This window comes from Spodoptera frugiperda, chromosome 1 (assembly GCF_023101765.2).
Source record: "Spodoptera frugiperda isolate SF20-4 chromosome 1, AGI-APGP_CSIRO_Sfru_2.0, whole genome shotgun sequence".
Lineage (NCBI taxonomy): Eukaryota > Metazoa > Arthropoda > Insecta > Lepidoptera > Noctuidae > Spodoptera > Spodoptera frugiperda.
Window position 1 is genome coordinate 9,883,605 of NC_064212.1, and position 24,887 is coordinate 9,908,491.

The 24,887-nt window shown below is 37.0% G+C and overlaps 3 protein-coding genes across 4 annotated transcripts; 2 read left to right on the top strand and 1 right to left on the bottom strand.

Annotated features, from left to right (window-relative positions):
• Positions 1-98: 98 nt before the first annotated feature.
• LOC118272998 (transport and Golgi organization protein 6 homolog) lies at positions 99-4,174 on the top strand. Its single transcript, XM_035589725.2, has 5 exons — positions 99-294; positions 383-2,376; positions 2,608-2,830; positions 3,229-3,380; positions 3,841-4,174. Exons 1-5 carry the CDS (start codon positions 243-245, stop codon positions 4,153-4,155), a joined length of 2,736 nt encoding a protein of 911 aa, XP_035445618.2. The 5' UTR covers positions 99-242; the 3' UTR covers positions 4,156-4,174.
• LOC118273000 (uncharacterized) lies at positions 4,167-20,180 on the bottom strand. Its single transcript, XM_035589726.2, has 6 exons — positions 19,744-20,180; positions 6,439-6,593; positions 5,790-6,030; positions 5,386-5,650; positions 5,105-5,304; positions 4,167-5,022 (listed from the first exon to the last, which is right to left on the bottom strand). The coding sequence occupies exons 1-6, from the start codon at positions 19,832-19,834 to the stop codon at positions 4,754-4,756; spliced, it is 1,221 nt and encodes a 406-aa protein (XP_035445619.2). The 5' UTR covers positions 19,835-20,180; the 3' UTR covers positions 4,167-4,753.
• Positions 20,181-20,531: 351 nt separating this feature from the next.
• On the top strand, positions 20,532-24,811 carry LOC118273002 (tetraspanin-7). Of its 2 annotated transcripts, none has more exons than XM_035589728.2 (5): positions 20,532-20,726; positions 22,035-22,223; positions 22,427-22,588; positions 23,238-23,366; positions 24,410-24,811. In XM_035589728.2, the coding sequence occupies exons 1-5, from the start codon at positions 20,649-20,651 to the stop codon at positions 24,563-24,565; spliced, it is 714 nt and encodes a 237-aa protein (XP_035445621.2). In that variant the 5' UTR covers positions 20,532-20,648; the 3' UTR covers positions 24,566-24,811. The 2 variants fall into 2 exon arrangements, with proteins under 2 accessions (XP_035445621.2, XP_035445622.2); XM_035589729.2 differs by lacking the exon at positions 20,532-20,726 and adding an exon at positions 21,513-21,645.
• Positions 24,812-24,887: the final 76 nt, after the last annotated feature.

Here is a 24,887-nt window from a genome sequence, read left to right on the forward strand (position 1 = left end):
TTATGGATAATTTAAAGTCTGATTTTATTCATATAATTTAGGCGATTTTTGTCATCTCTAGTTAAAAGGTCCTGAATGTCAATGTCATTGTCAAATTTGTCAATGTCAGCGATTGAAATATTAATGTTAAATGTTTGTTTATTCATAGTATCTTCTAATTTTGTTTGGCTATTTGCATTTATTTTGCTATATATGAATATTCCAAAAATCTATAAAGCCGAAAGTTGGAACTGAACTTAAATATGTCGCAGCTTCAATTAATATTCAAAACAATTGAGAACCTTACTCATACAGGTATGTACTTGCAATTTAGTTTATTTACATTCCTTTAATTTATTTTATTGTTCTTCACAGAATTATAACACCGTAATTATGATTTCAGAGGGTCAATGTGAATTTGTGACAGTCCTAAAAGATATTGCAGAAAATGAAAATCAAATAATATCAGACGAAACTTATATGAATTTGAAATCATTTCTACAGGAGATATTCACTGCCATAGATGAACTTATAAGTGAATTAAAGAAGGATGAAACTATTCTTATAAGTGTCAAGAACCAAAAGCTTCTGCGGACATGTTTTCAGTTAGTAACATCACTTGGTATTTCACCATGTTTGATACCAGGGCTGGGAATAAAATTATCTAAGAGATGCATCACAGGAGCAGTCCTTCCTAAGATTTCCTTGACTGATGAACAGAAATATGAGATGCTAGTGGCATCCACAGATTTTTTTACCAGAAGTTACTCAGTATCTGCCTTAAAAACCATAATTATAACTCTACACCTTTCTGACTACTTGGCATCCTTGATACAGTTATCATTTGCTCCATTTAAGAAACCAGGAACTTACAGCAACTTTACGATGACACAAGAAATGTATGACAAGCTCAGTGAAGATAAAAATAAGTATTTAAATGTTTATAATCATCTTGTTTCCAATTGCTTTCAACCTGTACTTATGAAGGAATTGTTGGTGCTCCAGAGTGGATCAGATCCTTCTCCTCCAGCATTTGCTAAGAGAGTCATAGCTAAGGAACTGAGCCAACGGCTAATATCACCAGGTGGTTTGCTCAGCTTGATTCGATGTTTCATAGAGAGTTATGATATTGACACTGGGTTTGAATGGAAGAAGATTGACATGATTTGTCGAATCATAGCTGCAAGACACGGGACTGGTACAGAAAGTGATTATCTTGCTAACATTTGTAGTCAACTACAAGAAATATTGACAGTAAATAACACACATTACCTAGCCGCAGCTGTGGCGTGTGTTTTAAGTTTAAATGAAAAGTTCTCGCAGGCCGAACCAGTAGTTAAAGTAACCAATGAAGTATTCCAGAGTTTTGACTATAATTATTTAACCACAAGTGGTTTACCTGGTACCATGATACTGTCCCCACAAGAAGTGGAACAAAAAGTTAAAGTACTACATGCTTGTGTTTGTACTACCAAGCTAGACTGGCCAGTGCAATTACTGCAACCAAACTTGTATGTACTTTATTCTATAGGAAGTAAGTGTACAAAGAATGATGACATGAAAATAAAATTGAAAGATATTATCATTAAAAGTCTAGAGAAGTTACGAAAAGATGAACTTTATGATATGATTAAAATATTTTTATTTGGTAAAGTTGTTCAGAGCTCCTCTGCACTTACTGTTGAAGAGTATGATGCTGGTGTTGCCATCAAATCTGTGTCAACCTGTGAAGACTATTCTAAAGAAGAATCTGTGATATATTTTATGGATTTATTTAAAAGTGTTGCAGATAATGTTGTTGTTACAAATATATTTACGATAGCTTTAAGAATATTGTTGGAACTTAATGATAAAAGACAGAAGAAAGGAAATAAGGATATCTTACTGACAGAGGATGATGACCCTGTATTGATTGATGAAATTGATGAGCAATATGCAGTGATCCTACAACTACTGTCAGAAGTATCCACCTCACCTAAAGTAGTAACGTCACTGAAGTCAGATCCAATGATTGTGTTTGATTTCATTGAACATTTCATTTTGAAACAGAAAGCTGATGCTGATAATGAATGTGTCACAATAGCTCTAGTACTATTGAATACTATTTTATCAAACTCTGAAAATATTGATCCCAGGTTTAGAAACTTGGTACCAGTTTTGAGAAAGATGAGTGAGAATGATTCTAGTTTGAATAGTGTTCTATGTAAGGAGGCTTTGTCATTGATATCTTTAGAGGGTCCTCAGAAGAAGGACTCTGCATGTGAAAAAGCAATATCTGATACATTTGATCAGCTGCTCCCTATAAGAGCTCATGGGATTATTGAACTCACAAGACTTATTGATGCAGGGGATGCTGAAACTATTTCTAAGAAACATTATATATTTTGTATATTTCAGGTAAATACTTTTCCAATTTATCTTTCTAGACAGTTAAAGTTTCTCTATAGTCAAAAATAAAATTTTCAATTATAAGAAGAATCAGCTCATGGGTATTTAATGACTGCAATTTTGTCAGTTATGAGTCTAATGCCATAAACTGGACCCACCTTCAAAGTTTGTGCTCTCACTTAGAATTATGACGAAGGCATCACTCATGCAACCATTCAAAGTTTAATTCTGGTTTTTTAGGAGCAATTAAAAGATTCAGATTCCTACATATACCTCTCTGCCGTCAATGGTCTTGCTGCACTTTGCACGCACTGTACAGAGGACGTATTACAAATACTCTTTAAAGAGTTCTTACAAGACCAGGCAGCTAAGGAGGGTGTTGAAACCAATGAAAGTCTAAACAGGGATGCGGAGTTGAGGATGAAAATTGGCGATGTTATTGTTAAAGTTACTAAGAGATTAGGTAAGTGAAAGTTCTTACATGAGGGTACGAAATAAAAAAGGTTTTAGTTTTTGCGCCCATGAGATGGCGCTAGTATTTTTGCCCCATCAGCTAAGCTGTCATAAAGATACTGACTAAGTCGGCGAGCTCCTATCGTCCATGAATATTTAAACGACCTTTTTTCCAATGTCTTCTCTCTTACTGTCTAAAAACCACCCCATTCCTACTGCTGTTTTTCGAGCCGGTGTCTCGATAACCCGCTAAGCACTCCGCAGCTCCGGATTTAAACGAGCTGGACATTTAATTAAATGCTCGACCGAATTACCTTCTTGCTCATTTCCAATTTAAAACCTACCTGACTCGGGCATCTAACCCTAGACGTTTTGATTAAGTTCTCAAACTATTCATAATTGTTACAGGTGAAATGGCAGTAGTTCACAAAACGATGCTACTGAACACGATGTTGTGTGCAGTCAATGATGCAGACCCTCTCATCAGGACTTCAGCGTTGTCCAACTTGGCAGAAATAGCATTAGTACTGCACTACAGGATAGGAAGCATTATTTATGAGGTAAGTATCTTATATTCCGGTATTGGGTACGCAATTTGTTAACGAAGAGCGACACCACACAAAAACAATCACTTAGAAAATGAATATAGGTCTCCATATTTGAGCAAGCTAGATGGGCGATCCTTACTCACCTCTATTACGTCCTCATAACTATGTATTTCCCTCACACAGTGTGGAAATCTGGACTTATAATTTCTAATGAAATTTGAAATCGCCAATTTTCCCTCCATGAGTAAGCGTGGTGATTAATAATAAAAGACCTCTGTGTGAGGAGAGACCTTCGCTCAGCAGTGGGCACTTATAGCTGTTGATGTGATTTTCCTCGTATCATAATCGTACCTATATCATTCAGTAGGTATATGTATACATACATACATACATATATATACCTACTTATATAATTATACTATGGTTTGTTGTACATTATTTCGTATTTACCCATTATGTTATTTCGTTCAAGGTACTTTATTGTATTTGGAGTATAATACAAACTGACAAGGCTATCGAGTGTCGGAGGGCAGCAGTGATGGTTATTGCCAGTCTCATCAAAGGTTTGGGCAAAGAGACTTTGTTACAACTAAAGGAACAACTGCTACCAATATATAGGACTTTGAAAACTCTATATGGAGATGAAAATGAAGACAAAACAGTTCGACTCCACGCACAGATAGCTCTAGAGGAACTAAATGATGTCGTCAGACAATTCCTATTTCCTGAACTAAAGATGGAAAAGCAAATATTTATACTAGACGAACCACGAGACGTATTCAAATAAAATACAGTAAGTCTCACAATATTTGTTTTATTCACACTCGTTTTTCTATTTGTATTAACTTAAAACTAAATTCAATGCAAACGAACATACGAAAGAACAAGTAGTTTTGTTTAACTACATACTTTTATTGCCAATAAAAAATTATTAAACGCAAATAGGTATGTAGATACCCAAATTCATTTTAAGTTGTGTAGTTTCGTATGCTCACTTCACACAAGTCTTGAATTTCTTAAATAGTCGATATATCTATGGCAATCATAGCATTCATGTTAGTGATTCTAGTGCAAAGCAAATACTGGCCACGAATTTAAAATGTGCCAATATACGAGTACCTACTTTTATTTTAAAATCTTTCATGTTTAATGTCATTTTCTTTATAGTTACGCATCTTTGGAAACCAGTTATCGGTCTCAAAATGAGTTGATCGCGGGTTGCCTAGTGTCTGAATAGTTTTTGAACATCAGCTATTCTATTAAATAAACAGTTTTGGTTCTATTAAATAAACAGTCTAATTTGCCGTACGAACCGCGTACCAAACAGAACGTGCACTTAAAACTAATAATAAAATTAGATCAATCACAATAGTACTTTAAAATATTCACGCTTCAGACGTGTTGTCGCCTTCATTAGGTTTTTTAGGAGTTCCTTCATCTTTTTCCGATAACGAAATGGAATATACTGAGCTTTGGTCTGAAAATCGGTCTCTATTTCGCCTGCTGAAGACCCCGCTTCGTGCTAGAGACGAGACGGTGGCGATGGATATGTTGTCTCTGTCAGCTTGCGGTACCACCTTCCATATTAATAGAGCGATGCCGCCAAACGCAGCCACTACTAAAAACATCACCAGACTGACCTCACCGAACGCACCTGGAATAATAAATTAATGTAAAGAGGTCGACCATCCATCATAACTGAACCAATTTTAAATAAAGAACCGTTTATTACGTACTTTGTTCCGATTCCTCCTTTCTCGCTTCAAGCCTGGCTGGTTGCAGTTCATTGTAGTCCATGTCTTGGTTTTCGTATGGTTCGACGGATCCACTCGAAGATTTGTGGTGATGGAGCACATCTCCAGGGTTAGATTTAGGCAAGTTGATTCCAGCTCGAACTGTTAAAGTCTCGGGTTTATAAGTGCAGAGGACTAAGAATCTGAAACGCAGGTTCAAGGTTAACTACCAAATCGTTTTGATTTTCCTAGAAAGTATACTTGAAAATATGTTCCTATGTTACCGTCTTGTGCTGTGCGTAAGTATAGGTAAGTTTTCTTGCACGATGACGTAGGTGGCGACAGTGGTGTCATTTACTTCTGAACCACACTCGTCGTGGTGTATCCTCAATATGTACGCATCCTGTGCACTGTTCGGATTGCCTTGAATGGAGCATCTCTCAGGACCGCCGTCTGCTGCTTCTACAGCGATACGTCCTCCGAAAAAGGGACCCGTAGAGACCTCAACTTCACTCGCGTGTGGCAAACATTGGGTGGCTCGAGCTGAAACTGTAAAAGGAATATCTTTTAGCATCTTATCTGTCGTATCTTTTAGTCCACAATATATATCTAAGTTATTCTTCAATTAATTAAATGATGGAATTAAGAATAAGTCTGTTATACATAAATAAGTAAAACGCTTCCTTACATCCTTTCGTAGGAACAATTATAATTTTCGAGCTAATAGATTCTGGGTCAGCCAAATCTCGCCCATCTCGATGGACTGGTCGGACTTCGAAGGAGTATGTGGTCGCCATCCGCAAGCCGACTATGCGTGTGCTGTACATGCGCCCGCGCCTTGCACCGAGCGGCTGACTTGTAGTGGCCGTCGCTTCTGTCGTGCTCGTAGATGGTTTCGTAGTCTTTTCTTCTTCCATTGTATCAATTACCTTAAAGACAATATTAAAAACTAAAGATAAACGATACTAATAACAAACCGTTTGGATTGGCATGTTTATGGTACCCTTGGCTAAAGTTACCCGTAATATAGTTTATTGGAGCTTAGCAGTAGAATAGCCCATAATGTCAACATTTAAATATAATCTGATTCAATAAAAGAGAAAGGCTACAAACATCGGCGGCGGTGCTATATTAACACGTAAATACAGTAATGACTGGCGGGCATGTTCCTTGTCATAGTCACGCCGCAGTCACGCTCGACGCGCAAACTCCGGCCCATTATCTCCCGTTTTGGAGTGCCAACTCATTGCTAACATATACCATTGTAAAGCAAGCAGCTTTTATTTTAAACGCGTATGCCATTTTTTTGTAATCTCAATGGAAAGTAGGTGTATTACCTTTGTTCTGCATCTGTACTGCCCCCATGCTTGTAATTCGCAGTAATGCACTTGGAATGCCAACACTTTCGGCCGGTCCTCCTCATCGGGCTTTCCGTACTCCCACCGCAGTCTGACGTCGCGAAAGTCCGGCTCTCCAATCAGATGTAGTACTTCTGCAAACCGCAAAAAATCTAGATTCTGATAACAAATATAGGGGTGTTAACGTTACGCTCGGATGCAACAGCAATGCAGCGATCCGAGCGTGCCATTAACCCAATGACTTGCTCACTGAGCCGTTGTTGCTTCCAATAATTATAGTATCATCGATGTAATGGATCTCCCTAGCGCTCGTTTTACAAGTCGTGGTCGTTTGGAACCAGTGCGTGGACCGCGAGATATCTCACATTACCTCAATCATATTCAGGCCCCGGGCGACGGGCGTGTGTATCGCATCATACATAATATATGGAATTAGTTCACTCGGCGTCACCTAGTGAAAGAGTAAGTAGTCACTAGTAACTAAGTAAATAATTTCTACTTGAAGGAAACCACGCAGGTCCACTTATGATGTTTGATTAAACAATATCTAAGAAATCTAGGTAGATATAGCCAGTAATTTAAAAAGCCAGACTTTATATGGATGTACAAAATAAATATAACCATCGTCCTGACTAAATTCGCCACCGGCTGTAATCTCACAACAAGCAAAAAACATCAACATCGATCCAGTCGTTTAACAGATCAGCGACATACATTAGGAACAAACTAACAAAATTTTACTTACAAAAACCATATTTAAGGTCAATACAGTTCGACACTTGGCTTTATTTAAAACTAAAATCAATTTTGCATTTTTATGGCTCTTGGCTCAACAGTTAATTTTAAACTTTGTATTAAAAAAAAGTGTTTAATGTTTTCATCAAATGGTTTTGATGGAAGAACTATTAATCAACGCAGGAACAAGTTTATCGTGTAGATAAAGTATGGGTCTGTGTTATAATGGCTTTGTAAAGCACACCGTAACCTGGATAGTGTGTTTTGAGTGTATCTAGGTAACTAGATTCCTAAATATAAGTTGAAACGGTTCACGCAAGCCTTCCAATATGTCTCCGATCAAGGATCGATATAGATGCAATCCTCTTGAGATTTACAACTTTGTAAGATATAGGACGCATAGATAGTGTGGTACATACTAAGGGGTTTGCCATTGTAAAATTAAATTAATAGTTATAGAACAGAACACAAATTCAGTTGGATTTTTAAAATATCTGGTAGATAATTGAAATATCTTCGTCAACGTCATTCAACGCATTTACCATTAGCTTCATACAAAACATTGCTCAATAAGTGCGTAAAATATAAATACAGCACTGGACACTGGACACCATAAACATAAATATCCAAGAAAAGGTTATTTGCTCCACCTATCCCTTATAAGCTTGTCCCATACAAGGACCTACCCTTCCTGGTCCATAAAATCATGCTACGACGCCTACAATCACGTAGTATTTTACTTTACAATATTGTACTCCATTTATTCTAATTCAATTCAGCAATATAGGTATGACTCATAGGAATTCTAACAACGCTTGTTGGCTGGCGAAAAACCGCTATCATTAAGTTGTTACGGATGCCTAATTAGACTCGCGACCAGTCGAGAATAATTGTGTTTATTTTGTTAATTAACTTTTTAATACTATCAGCCGTTTATCATTCGATCTTACACTTTCTTCGCTAATCTACGACTTTGTAAGAGATGGTCAATGATCTTTTTTTATAAAAACTTATTATCACACAAATTAAAACATGTTTTGGCGTCTTGATTTCTATACAACCTCATTTTTTGTTTAGGTATTCTTAAACGACTTCACAAAAAGGGGTAATCAGGCCACTCTAAAAAGGATATATTGTAGTGCTCCAGTTTCCAAGTCATAAAAAGCCAAAATTATAACATCTTATTCATACAGCCTACCTACTTATTTGCAGATTTAACATTAACATTATCGTAAGCATCTACAACAGCTTTGGAAGCGGGTCGCTCGCTAGTACTTAGTTCTGGAAATTACATATTAAAATATAATTTTAAATAAATAAACGTGCCATCGTCCTCGATTGAACAAAACCAGAAATTGTTCAGGCCTCGAAATGGAATTGCAATAACATTAACATTTTTACCGTGGCAGCCTGTGCGCAGTGCGCCCGACATTTGAAAACGGATGCGGCCTCGCGACGCATTGAGAGGAAGCGCTCGCTACCGGTACCAACAACATTATATTCAAATCGTCGGTAATCTGATTTTCGTGTGTTTAAAAATATATATTCGTTGCTAAATATGACATAGGTACCTATATAAAAATCCTACCCAAATGAGATTTCGCAACGACAGGGCTAATTGCAATAATTTAATCTGAAATTTTAATAATTTTGAATTCCATTTGTATATGAATTACGGAGATAATTGGAGTAAGTTTAGTGTTTTGGACAAAGACATTGTTGAATTTTCTCTACGTTACAATGCTACGCACCATAATTGCTTCCATTACATAAAATTTGCGTGTCGTGATACCTACATCATTATATAAATAATGTTATGTGGTGGCTGTGAGCATAATGGCACAGATTTGATGGTATGACGGATGCGCAGGCGGCAGGCATGACCCGACGACTGGACCAGAACGACCATTGTGCCTGTCGACTGGTATAGCACATACCTGCCTACAAACTAATACTCGTTTACCTGAGAATAACGTTGTTTTATCTTTATTACTCCCTATCTATACACATAAACAAGAGATATCCAAAATAAATATCATTAGGTGCCCATAAAAGTTGTGGGTAAAACAGTAAACCCAACGCTGAGCAATAATACTAAAACTTTATGCTGTAATCTATAAGTAGTAAGTGTGAAGAATCGAAAGTAAAAATGCTGTTATGCTAGTAATTAGCGAAACGTCTCAGCTTTCTTCCGAAAGCGGTTGTAATCATCAGCGCATTTTTTGCGGCGTCTATTCAATGCATAACGCTTTGCGACTTTTTATCAAGTCTCATGTGTCAAGTAGAATGAGCGAATGAAGCCGGAGTATCATCATACAGACGGTATTTACACGCCTCTCGATATAGGAAATGCATGTCTGTTTACATAATGTTTTGATGTAATGTCTTGAACGATATCTGTAATCACAATGAAATTAATTACGCTTCTACTCCAGTATTTGCAATTTCCGCTAACCCTACTCTTAGCAGTTATCACTTTCAGAAAAATCTAGATACCTGAATACAACATTGAATGGTTATATTATGTTGATGAATTCGTAGCTCAGCGAGTCATTGTGATGAGCGAGTGGCGCGAAACGGCACTATCCAAACAATACGCGTTTCACGCGTGATGCTCTTCCTGCCGCGCTTTATGGGGCCATCTGATTTCATGGTGTCAATGCGGCACCGCTAGCACAGACGTGAATACACATCGGAACAAATGGAATTTTACAAAACCATGAGCATTTTATTTTGACTTATTGGATGTTGAATTTTTCACGTCTGCATGTAAGCTTCATTATCAGAAAGGTAGGCCGTTACGTTTAAATAAATAAGCATAGGTAGAAGTACGCGTGCAGATCTGTCACACGCTAGTTAAACAACCAAACTCAAACAAAAGCAGAAAATTGCTTTAATTGGGCACCTTAATCTAGCAGTCATCTTCCCTAAGTCTTATTTATATCAAATGTCATGAACTAAATAACTGAAATTGTTTCCGCGGAGGTGCTCTACATAATGGAGTAACTGCACTGTATAAATGTTCGTTAATTCGCCTCATTGTGAACTATTACGTCTGTAATGCATACAAAAGCAATAAAACTACACCCTGGTCAATGATATGCATCGTTGCGCGCACGTTCAAGAATTCCAAGATCCAATTGTTTTTGGTCCGCGATCGCGATGCAACGACAAGAATAGCGACTACCGACCCATTCAACTGCCACCGTTTAGGGTTCAAGAAAGACCCATATTTTTTGTGTTACCATGGATAAATTCTATCGGTATTTTATGGCCATTCGCTGGATATAAATTAACTACTGAGAATAGGTACTTGGATATAAATCACGGTCTAGGTAGAAAACAAATTATCTTGATGACAATGTTGTACCTGGGTACCCTGTGCGTCCACCGAGATTCCAGCCGCCGTCGGGCGTTATTTAAGTAGCCAGTAAATATACCAGCTATCTGAAGGATCTCAGGCATTACTCCGTTGCGTTCCTCTGTCCAACAAGTTCTTGCATAAGTGTAAAATTTGTGATTCGCAGCAATTTCTTTATATTACTTAGCTTACGAAATTACTTTATAATATTAAGTATAGAACATAATTATCTGGCTGGATGCTTGTTTTTCCAACATTAACATGTACAAAGAGTATCTCAAGACCCTTCAAAGACGGTGAAACGATGTAAACCTATATTCTATTGTTGAGCGTGCGTGTATAATGACCGTTTTTACCGAATTCAATTAAAAGTGACCCACTAGCGGTGACGCGTGAACAGAACAAAATAGTGCATGGTACTTTTGGACAAAACAGACATTACAAGTAACAAACTTTGTCACAATGGTGTTTAACGAAATTGAGAGCAGATCAAGTGGAAACACACGTAAAGAAAAAAAATGGAATGCCAATTATCTAACTGTAACTGCATTGAATGCTTTCTTGTAATTTGTATTCATCTTTTTCACAGTCAGCAATCTCACAGTTTTATTTCGTTTAATTATAATTCTTACGCTACATAAATGTACAGGAATTGAGGTGACGATGTCTTTTATAAAGTCGTTGTCTTAGAAAATTGGTCAGACGTAAGTGGCGTAGCGTGGTGCATTTTATTTTTACTTAAGACCGACTAATTACTTGTTTATTCTGAGTGAAGTTTTTGTTATTGTTTAATTGTATGTGCGTTAGAGCGAGAAGAGGCGTGAAATGACTGAAATGCTTGGAAAAATAGTTGTAATGGCGGGCAGCGGCAGCTCTAACGTTATCAGATGAAATGTTTTGGGTCCACTTACACGATGCATAAATGTTTTTATTCGTTGAACGTTGTATAGTCTAGCGAGGGGTCAGCACTTGACAGTTGGCATTTGAGCTGCAGTGCCCGTTATGTTTGCACAATTACTGAATGCGACCGCTGAGATTCGTGCCCTTTCCTGACCCTGCGTAACATACCGATAGTCTACTTACAAGACAAACGTGACGACGCATACATTGCTTGTTTAATTGTATTCTAGGACGTGCCGTGCTGTCTTATACTGTCCCTGTATCAAGTCCTAAAAACAGATACTTAGGACTTACGAGATGGACAAAATAATAATGTGATAGGTGGCATACCTAAGCTGTTTTTCTCCTAATTGAAGTGACCTTAATGGATTGAAATAATATATTATCTTAGATGGTTGCTTGGATGAGAGATGTCACGTACGTTTCACCTTAGTGGAAGTAAGATTAGACCACATCAGATTGTAATTACTTACCTCATCTTCTAGTGATTAAGTACTTATAGAAGTTATTGGTTGAGTAGGGATTAATCGATAGAAAATGGTGAATGTGTTAGAAACGAGCGTGTGAAGGAACAATGTAACTGCACAAACAACTTGCATCTGGGGGCACGGCAGTGCCCCCGCCAAGTCGAGCAAAAAAAAAGCGGCACGGCCGTACCATCCTTTTCTCGAAGCAATTCGGGCCTTTTTCGACCCCCTATAATTCGGTTGTGGATAAAGCAAGAAACCTGAATCTTCAGTAACTAATCCGGCATTGTATAAACACGGAATATTTAAAATTTCAGTCAATTTGAACCAGTAGTTTAAGAATGACAACTTGTTAAAGTTTCTAAATTTTGTCACTCACTGACTCACCAATCATCAAAAGTCCAAGGCACTTCCAGCAGACTTAGAAGCTTCATATTTGGAATACATATAGAGTTTAGTGTCTTAATCATGGGAAAACTTAAATATTTTGTAATTTCGGTCCAGTTTTCCAAATACACCAACTGCATAAATAACTTTGTAATCCCATATATTTATATGGGGAAATGCATGAAAACAAAATGAATATTACAATATTATATTAGATTCTTTAGTCTCTCGCGCCTCACGCGATTGAAACTCTCGTTCCTGTTGGTCGCTGGCCCGTCGTGCTGTGTAGTGTGATACATACTAATAATCAAATCAAGCGATGTCCAAGTCGATCTATTTGTTTAAAACGTTAAATATTTTTAATATTGGCATGATAATAACTTATGTAATAACTTAAGACAGAAGGTCCTTCAAGTAGACACTAAATAGATTAACCGACTTGGTATTACATGGATCTCACAACTTTTGACGGTAGAAAGACTGAGCTGCGAGACTTGGGTTTTTTACAGGATGTTTTTGATGGGATATTATATTCGCGCCATGGAATTTGATTAAATTGGGAACTTAGTACCAGAACCGGTAGCTTGCATTGTTGAGTAAGAACTTAGTTTTATATCTCATAGTTCACCATCACGTTCATACCTACCTTGTAGGGTGGAAGCAAGGATGCACTTTAGGCTCATGGTTTGGGATCAATTCCCAAACCACGGTCCCAAAGTGGGAAAGGAATTGATACCAAACCACGAGCCCAAAGTGCATCCATCCAAAGTCCATCAAATCTGAAACGCGACCAATTAATCGAATGCAGCGCGGTTTATCGATTAATCGTACAAAGTTGTTAAATCATTAAATCAATGTTATTAAATAGAAGGATCACCTACGATGGATTCGCACATTGCTTTGGTATGTAGGTAATATATTAAGCGGGCGCCATCATAAAATACCTAGTGGCGTAGCGGCCATTCCGATCGCCAATAAAACGAATAACCGTTTATGGTTGTACAGAACAAAGAACCTATTCGAGAAACTTGTAGACAACCACTAAGATACTGAACATAATAATATAGACAATAGCACAATAAGATAGCCCAAGCTGTTAATACCTTTTAATCAATTTCCAAGTTTCTCACCGCCGTACTCAGAGTCATTTAATGGTTACTTAATCCAGTCCTTAGCAATTGTTTTCAGTACAAAATCGTTACTAAGGAACAGTTTAAGTAATCATTAAATGCCTCTGAGTGCGGCAGTTACTAAATTATAAAGTTGAAAAATTCGATAAATTGGAATAACTATTTTGAGAAGCTATCGGTACTTAGATCCCTGCGGTATTGGTGAGCCACAATAGTAACGGTTCCGTTCTTTAACCATGCTAGCTATTAAATAAAATGCAATCTGAAGTTTTTATAGAATATCTAATTAATAGGATCAAGTTGTTGATTCACCGTCTGCTTAAGGCAATTTAAGTGGGTAGGGTGCCCACCTAATCGAAAATGGTAAACTTTAATAAGGTTAAAGCTCCGTTACCGGTTGCGAATCGGTAGTCCACGCCTTGACAAAGAGGAATAATTTGTAAATATTAAACGTGGTAGACTGACAAATATGGGTGTTGATATTAAGGTGAAGGAAAGTGGCCGCGGAAGGCAATTGATGGTTTAACAAACACGTAGGACTCTTTGACTAATAAAATGCACGGACTAAGTAAGATTTCTTCTAAAGATATTTTGTAGAAATGGGTAACCTAACTTATCGACAGTAAATAACCTCGCTAATCTAAATGGTTAAAAATAGACATTTAAACTCTTCTTTTTGATTAAAGGATCGTAAATAAAGTGTACCTTAAAGATTAAGGAAACCAGTAATTGTGTTAGCGAACCAGAAAATATTTTCTATGTTGTCGTAGCGTTCTAAGAAACAGCCCTCGGCGATAGTTCACTTTAGCTGGGAACTTTATCCGACGGACGGCCGTGGTATAGTGGTATTATGTTCCCCATTCTGTGTCCGCTAATGACTAGGCTCTATTGATAGCAAACTGTAGGCTATCATTATCTATTATTAGTTTTCGTATTCCATTTAATTTTATTACCATATCACCGGATCGTTACTTGTGTAATTAATTATAAAAAGTTTGCTGTTTAACTGTTTAATAATAATGCTATGTACTGAGTTAATAATTTAATTATGTGTAAAGTAAGCGTAATAAAAACGTGGGTGCCTAGGGCATTGGCTCCAGGAAAACAGATAGTGTCGCGCACGATTTCGAGTTCCGATTAAAATTGAATAACTTTGTGGCGCTAGAGCGCGGCGAATGCAATTTGGTAAAGTCCTTCGATGCACTTTACAAAATACCCGGTTTTTATTTTATACTGCGGTACGCTATCAGTTTATCAGGCCACTTGAGTACTTTTTTTAGAAAATATTTTTGCACCTAACATTTGCCAGACACACAAATAATATGACCGAGTTTCGCGACATTCAGTTCTCGCGAGAAATCAAAAACATATTACGATAAGTAGCCGTGTTAGTACACTCATGTTAACTGGATAGTAAACCATTGAATGACTTAGCACATTCGAGGAACAGGCACTACTCATTTTAATATTACGACAGATGTTATCACCAGATCTAAAATGAAATTATCAGCTAATTAGCGTGACGTGCTGTCAAACACGTCCAGTGAAAGCAGTTTCACACTTGGCCCCTTTAGCGGGTCACTGTCACAAAACATGAGCAAAACAATCGTGCTTTTCGGCGCGACATTTTACTCATGTATCATACTTTAAGTGTGGCCGGCTTGATCGGAGTAATACCAAAGCCTCGACGAAAACCGACGTGAACGCTTGCGTTGTGTTTTGTTAAGTGTGTGAGGTTACCGGAGGCAAGAGGGTACCTCTCCCCATTCTTCCCAATCGGCGATTCCCCAATAACCCTAAAATTCTTAACCGCAAAAAGGCCGGCAACACACTTATAACGCCTCAGGTGTCTTGGGTGTCAACAGACAGCGGCGGTTGCTTACCTTCGTGTGATCCGTCTGCTCGTTTGCTATTAAAAAAGACTTGGTAGAGGTCTAACATTGTTTGGACCGAGGTCTTTCTCGAGTGTGGCGGTGAAGTTACAAGAATAAAATCATACCGGGTGGGTCGGGGTTGTCACTGCGAGTTCGCGAGTCTCACGCTACCGTTATTGCATGTTAATGCCGACCGCGAAATGTTCGGCCGATGTAATGACATGCACACTATGGAACCGCGTCTGCCCACCCAACACAATTACGTGTAGCGTTACCATACCATATCGACACGCCAAAATTGATTGACCGGCAAAAATTGCTCTAGCAAAATTTCAGATGAACATCTTCGATGTTTCCGCGATTGAATGTATCAAATAAATGGTTTGTGGCCGTTGTGGCAACGCTATATCGTACCGGTAAACTTTTATAGAACACGAAATAAACAGTAATATGTGGGAGGAGGCCATAACCATAACTAACGTTTTGCTGTAAATGTAGGTATTGATTAAAAAATATCAGTTAAAATAACAATACAGAAGTTGGTAATTATTTCCATTTTTGGCACATACCAGAAAATATATGTTTATCTGCTGGCTACTTCATACCATACCATACCATACCATAGGCTACCTCATACCTAGTTGTATGTATAAGCAAAAGGAGCAGAACCAGTGTACCTACCATCCAAAAACAGAAGAAACATTTGTGCAGTTGGTGCATTGTTTTTGCTGTAGTTTGCACCGGCCACGGGTAATCCATCATAATGCAAGTTAGCCAGGAACGAGCATTAGCAGGGCCCGACCTGACGGTATCTGTGATTTGGCTGAACGCGGTCAGCCTACGGCGATTGTCTCTTGTTATCGTCAACCATTTTATTATAGTCGTCAAAAGCTCATTGTATTACATTATTGTACCGTCAATACCGATAGGTAAAACTAGCAGATATTATACTGACACTATACCTTCTTCAAATCTAGGTGGGTTTTAAATTGAAATTCATGCTCAAACATCAATCTAAAACGGACCTAAACGGCCCGGTGCGGTGTAACGCGCAGGCGTGCTAGCTCTGTTGGCATCTTTCTTTTCCATATCGTACCTGCCTAACAATCAGAAAATAGAAGAATACAATTCGTTACGAGCCATCTGTCATTGTCCACGGCCTAGATACCATCGCCGGAGATTTTGGTAACTACCTATACTTATCAATCGAATTGGTCCATGTCATGTAAACAATGGAAATAATGTAGACGTAGATTGCCGATTACGGAGGCGTAATCAGAAATAGACGTGTACTGGAATATAGTGGTGATACCAATTGTTCTGTTGTGCAGTTAATTTGGCCGAAGCAATCTCGGCGATGGTGAGATAAGCTGTGCAGATGGGCCGCCTTCCCGGCGTGGCTGCGATCTGTGACATAGATAACATTAGACGAACGTTTCCTGGCAGGTTTGAATATGTCCCAGCCCCAGCACACTTGGATACGGTTACATGGTAATTATGTAGGATGTTACTGTACCGTTACCACAAACCCTTTACTTTCTAGCCCTGGTTGGTATAGCCTATAGTTATGCAGTCTCGTTCGTTCGCTTCACAAAGAATATCGACGGAGGGTTATCACACGTTCATCTTCGCGGCTGACGTGAATTACATGAGTGCCGTTAAGGTTATTGCAGCAATAATGTGGGAAAAGTGTGAAACGTCGATAGTTTGCGGTAAGTGAGGATCGTTGTAGCTGTATCAGAGCAATGCATGCAGTGCTGCAATGTTGCGTAAAGTTGCGCGTGCGACAGATGGTATAATAGTCTCATAAGTCGACAAGGAGCTGCGCCATTATTGAACTTTTTTATTTTATTACCGCGACGGGTGTTGTGGTGTATTTCAATGAGATGTTAATTCTCGCAACTAGCGGTACCAAATAATACAAAACTGTGTTATGAATCTCATTTAATAATGGCTTCATATTTTCAGCATCAAAGGTTTTATTTTATCGAATAGGTATTTTAGATTTTAAGTTGTAACTATTTCACAACGAGTATTACAATCAACATGTAGGTAGAGAATGTAGAGATTCTGATATCATCAGCAGTTCAATAGTATCTCAGTGTAAGAGGCGGTTAATCGCATTATCTTATTCTTGTATCGCAGAAACAAATTAATCTGGGCTATTATTTAGGTTGGAAAGCAATTTTTTCATATTGGCTGCTTCGATCATCTATTTATAGAAATCTAGAATCTAGTGCCTTGTGTCCACGAATGCGGATTACGATCTTTAAGCTGCGGCAAAAGTGGTAATTACCTCATTTTTTATATTGAAATTAAGTAATTCAAGTGAGTCACTATCAAAGTTTTACTTAAATGATGAATATTTTAACTGAATATTGCAGAGTGTGAATGGCAACTATGGATATAATTAAGGAAGACTGGAATATAGAACATCGAAATTGCTGTTTATTTAATTTTTAATGAGAAATTCAAAAAGTTGTTATTTTTGATGACAATAAAGAGTGTAAGAATGATAGACCCAGTTTAGTGTTCCTATAGAAAAATACTAGCCAATCAGAACATCGCATCGTACCTACTTAGTGTTTTTAATACACTACACCGCGACCGTGGTATGTACGGTACTTGGTATATTTCTATTCAAATTGCCTGAATGGAGTGTGATAAAATGAGAATGCAAATTAAAAGTAGGTTGTGCCGGACACGCAAATTAAATTTTTTGAACAATATTGTTCTCTGTTGTGAACTAGAAAACGGAGTGTTTTCCTTAACAATCTACTTTTCGATCGTATTTTTTTATTTCTTTGTTCGTGTACCTATTTGTTAAAGAGCTTGTAAACAAGCCTTTGGGAATTAGGTACATGAAGATACAACCTAATAACACAGGTTACAATAAGGAAGGTTTTTCCAATGACAAAGTACAGACGTAATATAATATTGAGGGCGGGTAGAACCTTAAACAACATACTGTGTGATGTGGATGTACATCCTTTTTTGCACAAGTACAAGCACAGTAAGTTCTAGGCAACAAATTCCTTCAGACAAACCACTTGATTCTATTTATTTGTTATATAAAATGTCACTGTAAGATTACCACGGTAATACTGAGTATTAAAAATAATTATGTTTGTATTAGTTTATTATGCGTGGAGGCTTGTTATTAGCAAATAGCAATATGCTTTAATTGTTTTTTTTTTCTAAAATGTAATCAGTCTGTAAACTTTCCTATTTTTTTTTATTGTTAAGTAATAATAAATATTCCTAATGCTTCACATGTAAACTGTATGACATATATCTACAGCCTTCGTAATCCATTATATTTATGTCAGCTTAGCAACGACGACTTCTAAAGGCAACTTCGGGAATGACCAAAAGATTGAATATTTATATAAAAAAATAAAAACAGAATAAACGCTTATTAAACAAACCAAATGCTTATTTAATTAATTTTAAAACGATATTAAATTAATACTAACTACTACTATTTTGCTGTGCCCGACAGTGTCCATAATTGTGACTAAATACAGTAAATATTTTCTAACACCTGTGTACATTATGGGTGCAATAAATATCTACTTGAATACTTGAACAAACGCTTGAAACGAACGAGTGAGTTTTCTGATTAAATTCTAATCCAAATTGGTCCATTGGCATCAGGCTGCTATCCAGAGCATACAATGGCCGCATGGACGACACGCACGTTCATATAAAATGTAATTGTAACTTTATGTTGTGTTGCTCATCATCTGGCATAAAATATCCATACTTCATGCCTAGATCTACGTAGGTTACCTAATTAGTAATCTTCATCGATAATGAATATTTTAATTTTTTATATTATATTTTTATTATATTCAATTGTGATGACGAAAACATCCTAGTGCAGGGTAATGTTACGCAAAAATCTTGTATTGATTTATACCTACATAGGTATTTATTTATTTATTACTATTAAAGAACTCAACAGAATAAACATCAATTCGTTATTTTCATATTTCCTTCAGCAGCTAAGTGCTTAGCTTTACCAACTGAATGCTTGTTCAATTGTTTAAGAATTGCTCTACTAATTTCTGTTTACCTACCTACCTAGCAAAGGAAATAGTTACAAATTCGTATTAATTTATTATGTGCATAAAACAACACTATATAATAATGTATATTTACCTACAACCGTACCTAAATAAATAATTAGCAATAACAAAGATACATAAATACAAATACATACTGATAATTGATTGTATTAAAATTAAAAAGTTTTTATTAATATTAACTTTGAGACTTATGCAAAAGCTTTACAATTTTTAAGGGTGATTTGTGTTTATTATATTATTTTCTGCTTCTATACAGACTTGTATTTTTAATTACTTAATCATAATAATATTTTTATGAGTACAAAATACATAACGGTTACTTATGGGTATTACTCTCACCTTCGTTTTCATCAATTTCAGCGATAGGACACACAAAATTAATTTTAAAAATGATTCCAATAAAAAATAAATACGTTCGGGAAACCATCATGTCCTGACAAAAAAATTATAGCGATACATTAATTTAATAAAAAGTAAAGACCGGTAAAGAGTACGCGTTTACGTGAACGCTTTCGCGGATGCGCGGGCGCCGGCGCTATGACCGTACATGCGTTTGCGCTGCAGTGGCCACCGAGCGACTAACCAATAATAACGCCGAGACAAGCTACGCTTTTGGATGGGCACAGTTACTCGCGACCTCCGTGCTTGAAAGGATTTGAAGTTCAAAGCAGCCTGTACGATATAGACTGAAAAATAAACTGGACTTGTGCACTAATTCTGCGAAATTTGCGGACGTTACAAGAAAGTGAAAGCTCTACCAAAGCTGCGGCAATTTCAGATGTCAATGCCGTCTAAATGTTTTTTCTATGACCGTAGGAGTTCATCTTTCATGAGAAATTTATAATAATTGTTAGGTAAATGTAAGTAAACTTAATTTATTTTCAGTGCATTCTAGGTTTGCAGCAGTCCCATGAATTATGATACCAACGTGCTTCTGCTAAATACCTAATTTTGATAAAGTAGCTAACTAGGTACTGTATGCATTTCACTGCATAATGTGTGAAGATTTCAAACGTCGCAAGCTTAGCTACTATACATGCTATGTGAAACAAGCACGTAGCTACCCCACTAAGTATAGGTCTTTTCTAAAAGGCCCGGGTTGGAGACGCCGATTATTTTGCGCATGCGTAAAGCCCTCGGCCCCTGTGACATTCAGTGCTCTCCAAGACGCCTAGCACAAACATATGGATAAACAAACAGTAACGCAACACTGAATTAAATGCTCAAATATATTTAAATATAAAATGGGCAACCAATTCAAAAACGTGGCGGTGATAGCCTGTTTAAAAACGTTTCTTTTTGTTTTCAACATAGTATTTTGGGTAAGTTTTATATAATTATTTACCTATTCGCTTTTGTTTTGAAGGAAATTACCATTAAATATGTGGGTACTACGTCCGAACGACCCAAATCGAATGGCCCATGGGTCGTTCGGACGTAAACAAAAATCAGCTACGTCCGAATGACCCACTCAAGGAAAAAAAGAAGGAAAACAAATGATTAGTTAAAATAAATGAAAAATTATTAGAAAGTACATTCGCAAACATTATATTAACATAAAAAAAAAATATTATTAATATTTTTAATATATTGATATATATATTTATGTATATATTTTTTTTAATTATATTATTAATATTTACGACATAAAATATATAATTACTATATACTGATGTATATATTTATATATTATTTTATTTCAAAAATATAATCTACTTTTAATCTAAACTAACACATTATTTACAACTTAAAAATACCAAAAAAAAAGGAATAAATATACTAACTTAAAACTAAAATAAAGGTGTTAGGCGTGGTTAGACGTCGAAGTACTCGTCCGCTGTAAGTACGTCACGCAAGTAAGTAAGGCCTTCGTCTACAGTATTACTAAGTATCAGTACATCATCAATGTACCAAAATACACCGACCGTACCCAAATATACATTGCACCCGAATGTACATTATGTAGTTACTCATTTGTTTTCCTTCTTTTTTTCCTTGAGTGGGTCATTCGGACGTAGCTGATTTTTGTTTACGTCCGAACGACCCATGGGCCATTCGATTTGGGTCGTTCGGACGTAAACAAAAATCAGCTACATATTTAATAATAAATTGATGAATATGTTTAACGTGTCATGCTATTTATTGTAAAGTGCCTTCTTCTGAGTTCATCACTTTTAAGATAAAGATTTCTTAAAAGTCCAGCTGTTATCTTCCGATTCTCATTAACAGCCAATTGTAGAGGTAAAAGTTTACCAATTATAATACTTTAGTAATTTTAATTTTATATAATTGATTCGATTCTAGAATTAATACCAATAAGGAAAATAATATTTCGACTATATCCATATGGTGCTGCGTTCTACGTAGGTTCTACATAATACCAAATCATTGTTAATTTATATGTGTGACTATCCTTGTACTTATTTAAAGGGTTTTCTCAATCAATAATTTGTTAGCCAATTATTGCACCCGTTTTTACGACGACGACGAGATCACCAAAATTAGAAATTTCAAAAGAGCAAGAGCTGTTTGTACGTGTGTACCTTCATCGATAGAAATCCAAAGTGAAATCAGAACGTGCATAAAATATTTAATTGGTTTAGCGTTGGTTGTAAAAACATGCGTCTCAGTTCACAGGCCTGCTACTGTTGCTGGTGGGACTATGGGCTGAGTTTGACCTTCACAAGTACATGGAGCTATCTCCTGAGTTCTCAGGGACCGCTCCTCACGTACTAATTGGTATCGCTTGCCTCATCGTCCTTGTCAGCTCGATAGCCTTCTCCTGCATCATCAAGGGCCAGCCTGTGCTGCTATACATAGTAAGTGTAGCATGTTCATCTACTTTCTTTTTCATCCTGAACTTATAGACGACTAAGAGACATTCTTGTATGTGGGTTTATTTTGATTGGTGCATTAGCCCATTTTCATTATCAGTCTCCACATTCACATTACAGACTACATTTGTTTCATTTTATTCCTCACAAGTACGAGTATTTAGATGAAATATACTTTTTTTTCACAGTACGGTGGATTCTTGGCTTGTATCTTCATGATGGACGCGGGAGTAGGGGCGGCAGCAGCATGTTACCGCGACACCTTCGCCAAAAGTCTCCGTGATGGTCTCACCCAGACTATCACCAATAACTATCCCCACAAAGCCAACTTTGATTTCGCACAAAAAAATGTGAGTAGGTGCTTATTAATCTATGTATAATATAACAATAAGTCGGGTTCTTCCTGATTTCCTTCTTGATGCTATACCTCCAGAACGCACGAACCGATTTCCACGGTTTTGCATTCGTTGGAAATGTCTCGGGCTCCGTGAGGTTTATAGCAAAGAAAATATTATAGCAGGAAAAAACAAAAGAAAAGCAGGGAATCACGTAAAATCGTTGGTGACGAAACGGAGTTCGCTGGGTTTGCTAGTTATTAATAATTTTACAGATCTAACTCGAACCCTCACAGTTGTTATAATGATAACATAGGTCTAGCTAGCCTACACTCGAAAATCCTAAATTTTTGAAATTTTACAAATGGGCCTTTTGCAGCTACGACATCTAGATTTTTAATTGTATAACTTGTAGTGACTACCTGCTGAATCAGGTTACAGCTTTTTTTTTGAGGGGGGAAATTCATCCAATGACTTCTCCCGCCTTGGGCGAGGCGAGAGGGAGTGTCAGACTCTTACTGACTAAAAACCAGGTTACAGCTTGTACCTTCTATTCGTGTAATAAACAATTAGTAATGTGCTTAGGTTCTTATTCTTAGTTAATTGCCTTTCTCTTGTCGTCAGTACATTACGAGTATCTAACAACCCCGTGCGTGTGTTACAGTTGCGCTGCTGTGGCGTATCTAACTACACTGACTGGATAAGGCTGTCACCGCAGAAGGTGATCCCTATCTCGTGCTGCCTCGACCCGGACGACTGCATCACGGCTAATTACAGCGACGTCTTCCAACAAGTAAGTTCAAACAAATAGTCACTGATTTCTTGATGCACTGTGCTACAGGTAGGGTACCTATATAGGGACATAGGTGAGCTTATAATGAAAAATAAGTTTTGAACACAGCTACCTCACTACTATTAGTTGGTATTTACTGCAGTTTTTTATAGATCACTAGCGGACCCGACAGACGTTGTCCTGTCTACACATCTTTAATTTGAAAATTTTAAACTCTTTTAATAAGCTAAAACATTCTGGACCTTTTTGATGAAAATTGTTATTCAAATGTTATGACAATATCTAACGTCATTAATATTTGACACTGCGATGGTAGCGCCGTCTGTCGGATCCAATGTAAAACATTCCAAAATCAACAACTACTAATAAATTAAAAATTAAATAAAAAAACATTGTCCAGCGGACAAAATTGTGAATCTAAACCATTCTCAGATCCCCTTGAACACACACAAAACAGTTCATCAAAATCGGTCCACTCGTTTAAGAGAAGTTCAGTGACATACACACTTACAGAAGAATTATATATAAAGATTTACAAGTTTGAAAAGTGCCTACAAACATTTACAAACATTTTATATTATATATATTTTATAGAAGCTACTTACCATAAATTGCATCCATCGGGCTCGGACGTGAGTCCTCACAATAACGTCACGATTATGCCTCTGAGCTTTTAAAACCTTTTATAACTTTAAGCGTTTTACCATACCGCGACGGGCCAATAACTGTCTCAATGCCGGGCCAAAGACCTTTTCCCACGAACAGGAAAATCTTGCATTCGTTGAATTTGACTATTTCAAATATTTCATGAATGAGGTATATTATAATATTATAACGGAATAAAATCAACGCATATTTTCACATTTATTAACTGTACCTGCCTTACGCACTGGCATTAGGCACGTGTAGTAAGTACGCAACGCACCACCTATGTACGTCAAGTACTTACTATAGGTAGGTATATAACAGTAGCTGTATGCTTGACACTTGATAATGCAGTTCCCTATATGTAGGTATCTAATGTGCTGTTGTTTGTGTGTCAGGGTTGTTATGCGGTGATCTCGGAGTACTTGGAAAACAACATCGACCTAGTGGTGGGTGTCGCCATCGGCACCGCCCTGCTGCCGCTCATCGGAACGTTCCTCTCTTGTTTCCTCGCCAGTTACATCAAGAAGTCCAAATACGACGTGGTCAACTAACTCCTACGATTATAATGCGACTCTCAATTTTCTAATCTCCTCTCGACTGAAGCTATCCATGTTGGACAAATTTGCATTTTTATTCATATTTAATATTCCTTATATTATTATACTTAAATTAAAATATTTATTAGAATTATTTATGTTTACAAATTTGAATATTATTATATTTAAAATCGATGTATTCTTTACAAATATTATTAGCATCGTCAATTTTTAAATGTTATTAAACTTGAAGCAAAGCGAGTATTGGTTTTATTTGCAACTTGTGTGGAAACACAGATCCTTCTATTCACTACTTCGAACGAAGTCGCGGGCTTGG

Excerpts from the sequence above, each read along its gene's own strand:
- LOC118272998 (XM_035589725.2), top strand. The coding sequence starts at position 243 with ATGTCGCAGCTTCAATTAATATTCAAAACAATTGAGAACCTTACTCAT. Across the intron at positions 2,831-3,228 it reads TAAAGTTACTAAGAGATTAG|GTGAAATGGCAGTAGTTCAC; the intron begins GTAAGTGAAAGT and ends TAATTGTTACAG. Across the intron at positions 3,381-3,840 it reads TAGGAAGCATTATTTATGAG|GTACTTTATTGTATTTGGAG; the intron begins GTAAGTATCTTA and ends ATTTCGTTCAAG.
- LOC118273002 (XM_035589728.2), top strand. The coding sequence starts at position 20,649 with ATGGGCAACCAATTCAAAAACGTGGCGGTGATAGCCTGTTTAAAAACG. Across the intron at positions 22,224-22,426 it reads AGCCTGTGCTGCTATACATA|TACGGTGGATTCTTGGCTTG; the intron begins GTAAGTGTAGCA and ends TTTTTTTCACAG. Across the intron at positions 23,367-24,409 it reads ACAGCGACGTCTTCCAACAA|GGTTGTTATGCGGTGATCTC; the intron begins GTAAGTTCAAAC and ends TTTGTGTGTCAG.
- LOC118273000 (XM_035589726.2), bottom strand. The coding sequence starts at position 19,834 with ATGATGGTTTCCCGAACGTATTTATTTTTTATTGGAATCATTTTTAAA. Across the intron at positions 6,031-6,438 it reads AGTACAGATGCAGAACAAAG|GTAATTGATACAATGGAAGA; the intron begins GTAATACACCTA and ends ATTGTCTTTAAG. Across the intron at positions 5,023-5,104 it reads AAAGGAGGAATCGGAACAAA|GTGCGTTCGGTGAGGTCAGT; the intron begins GTACGTAATAAA and ends TTATTATTCCAG.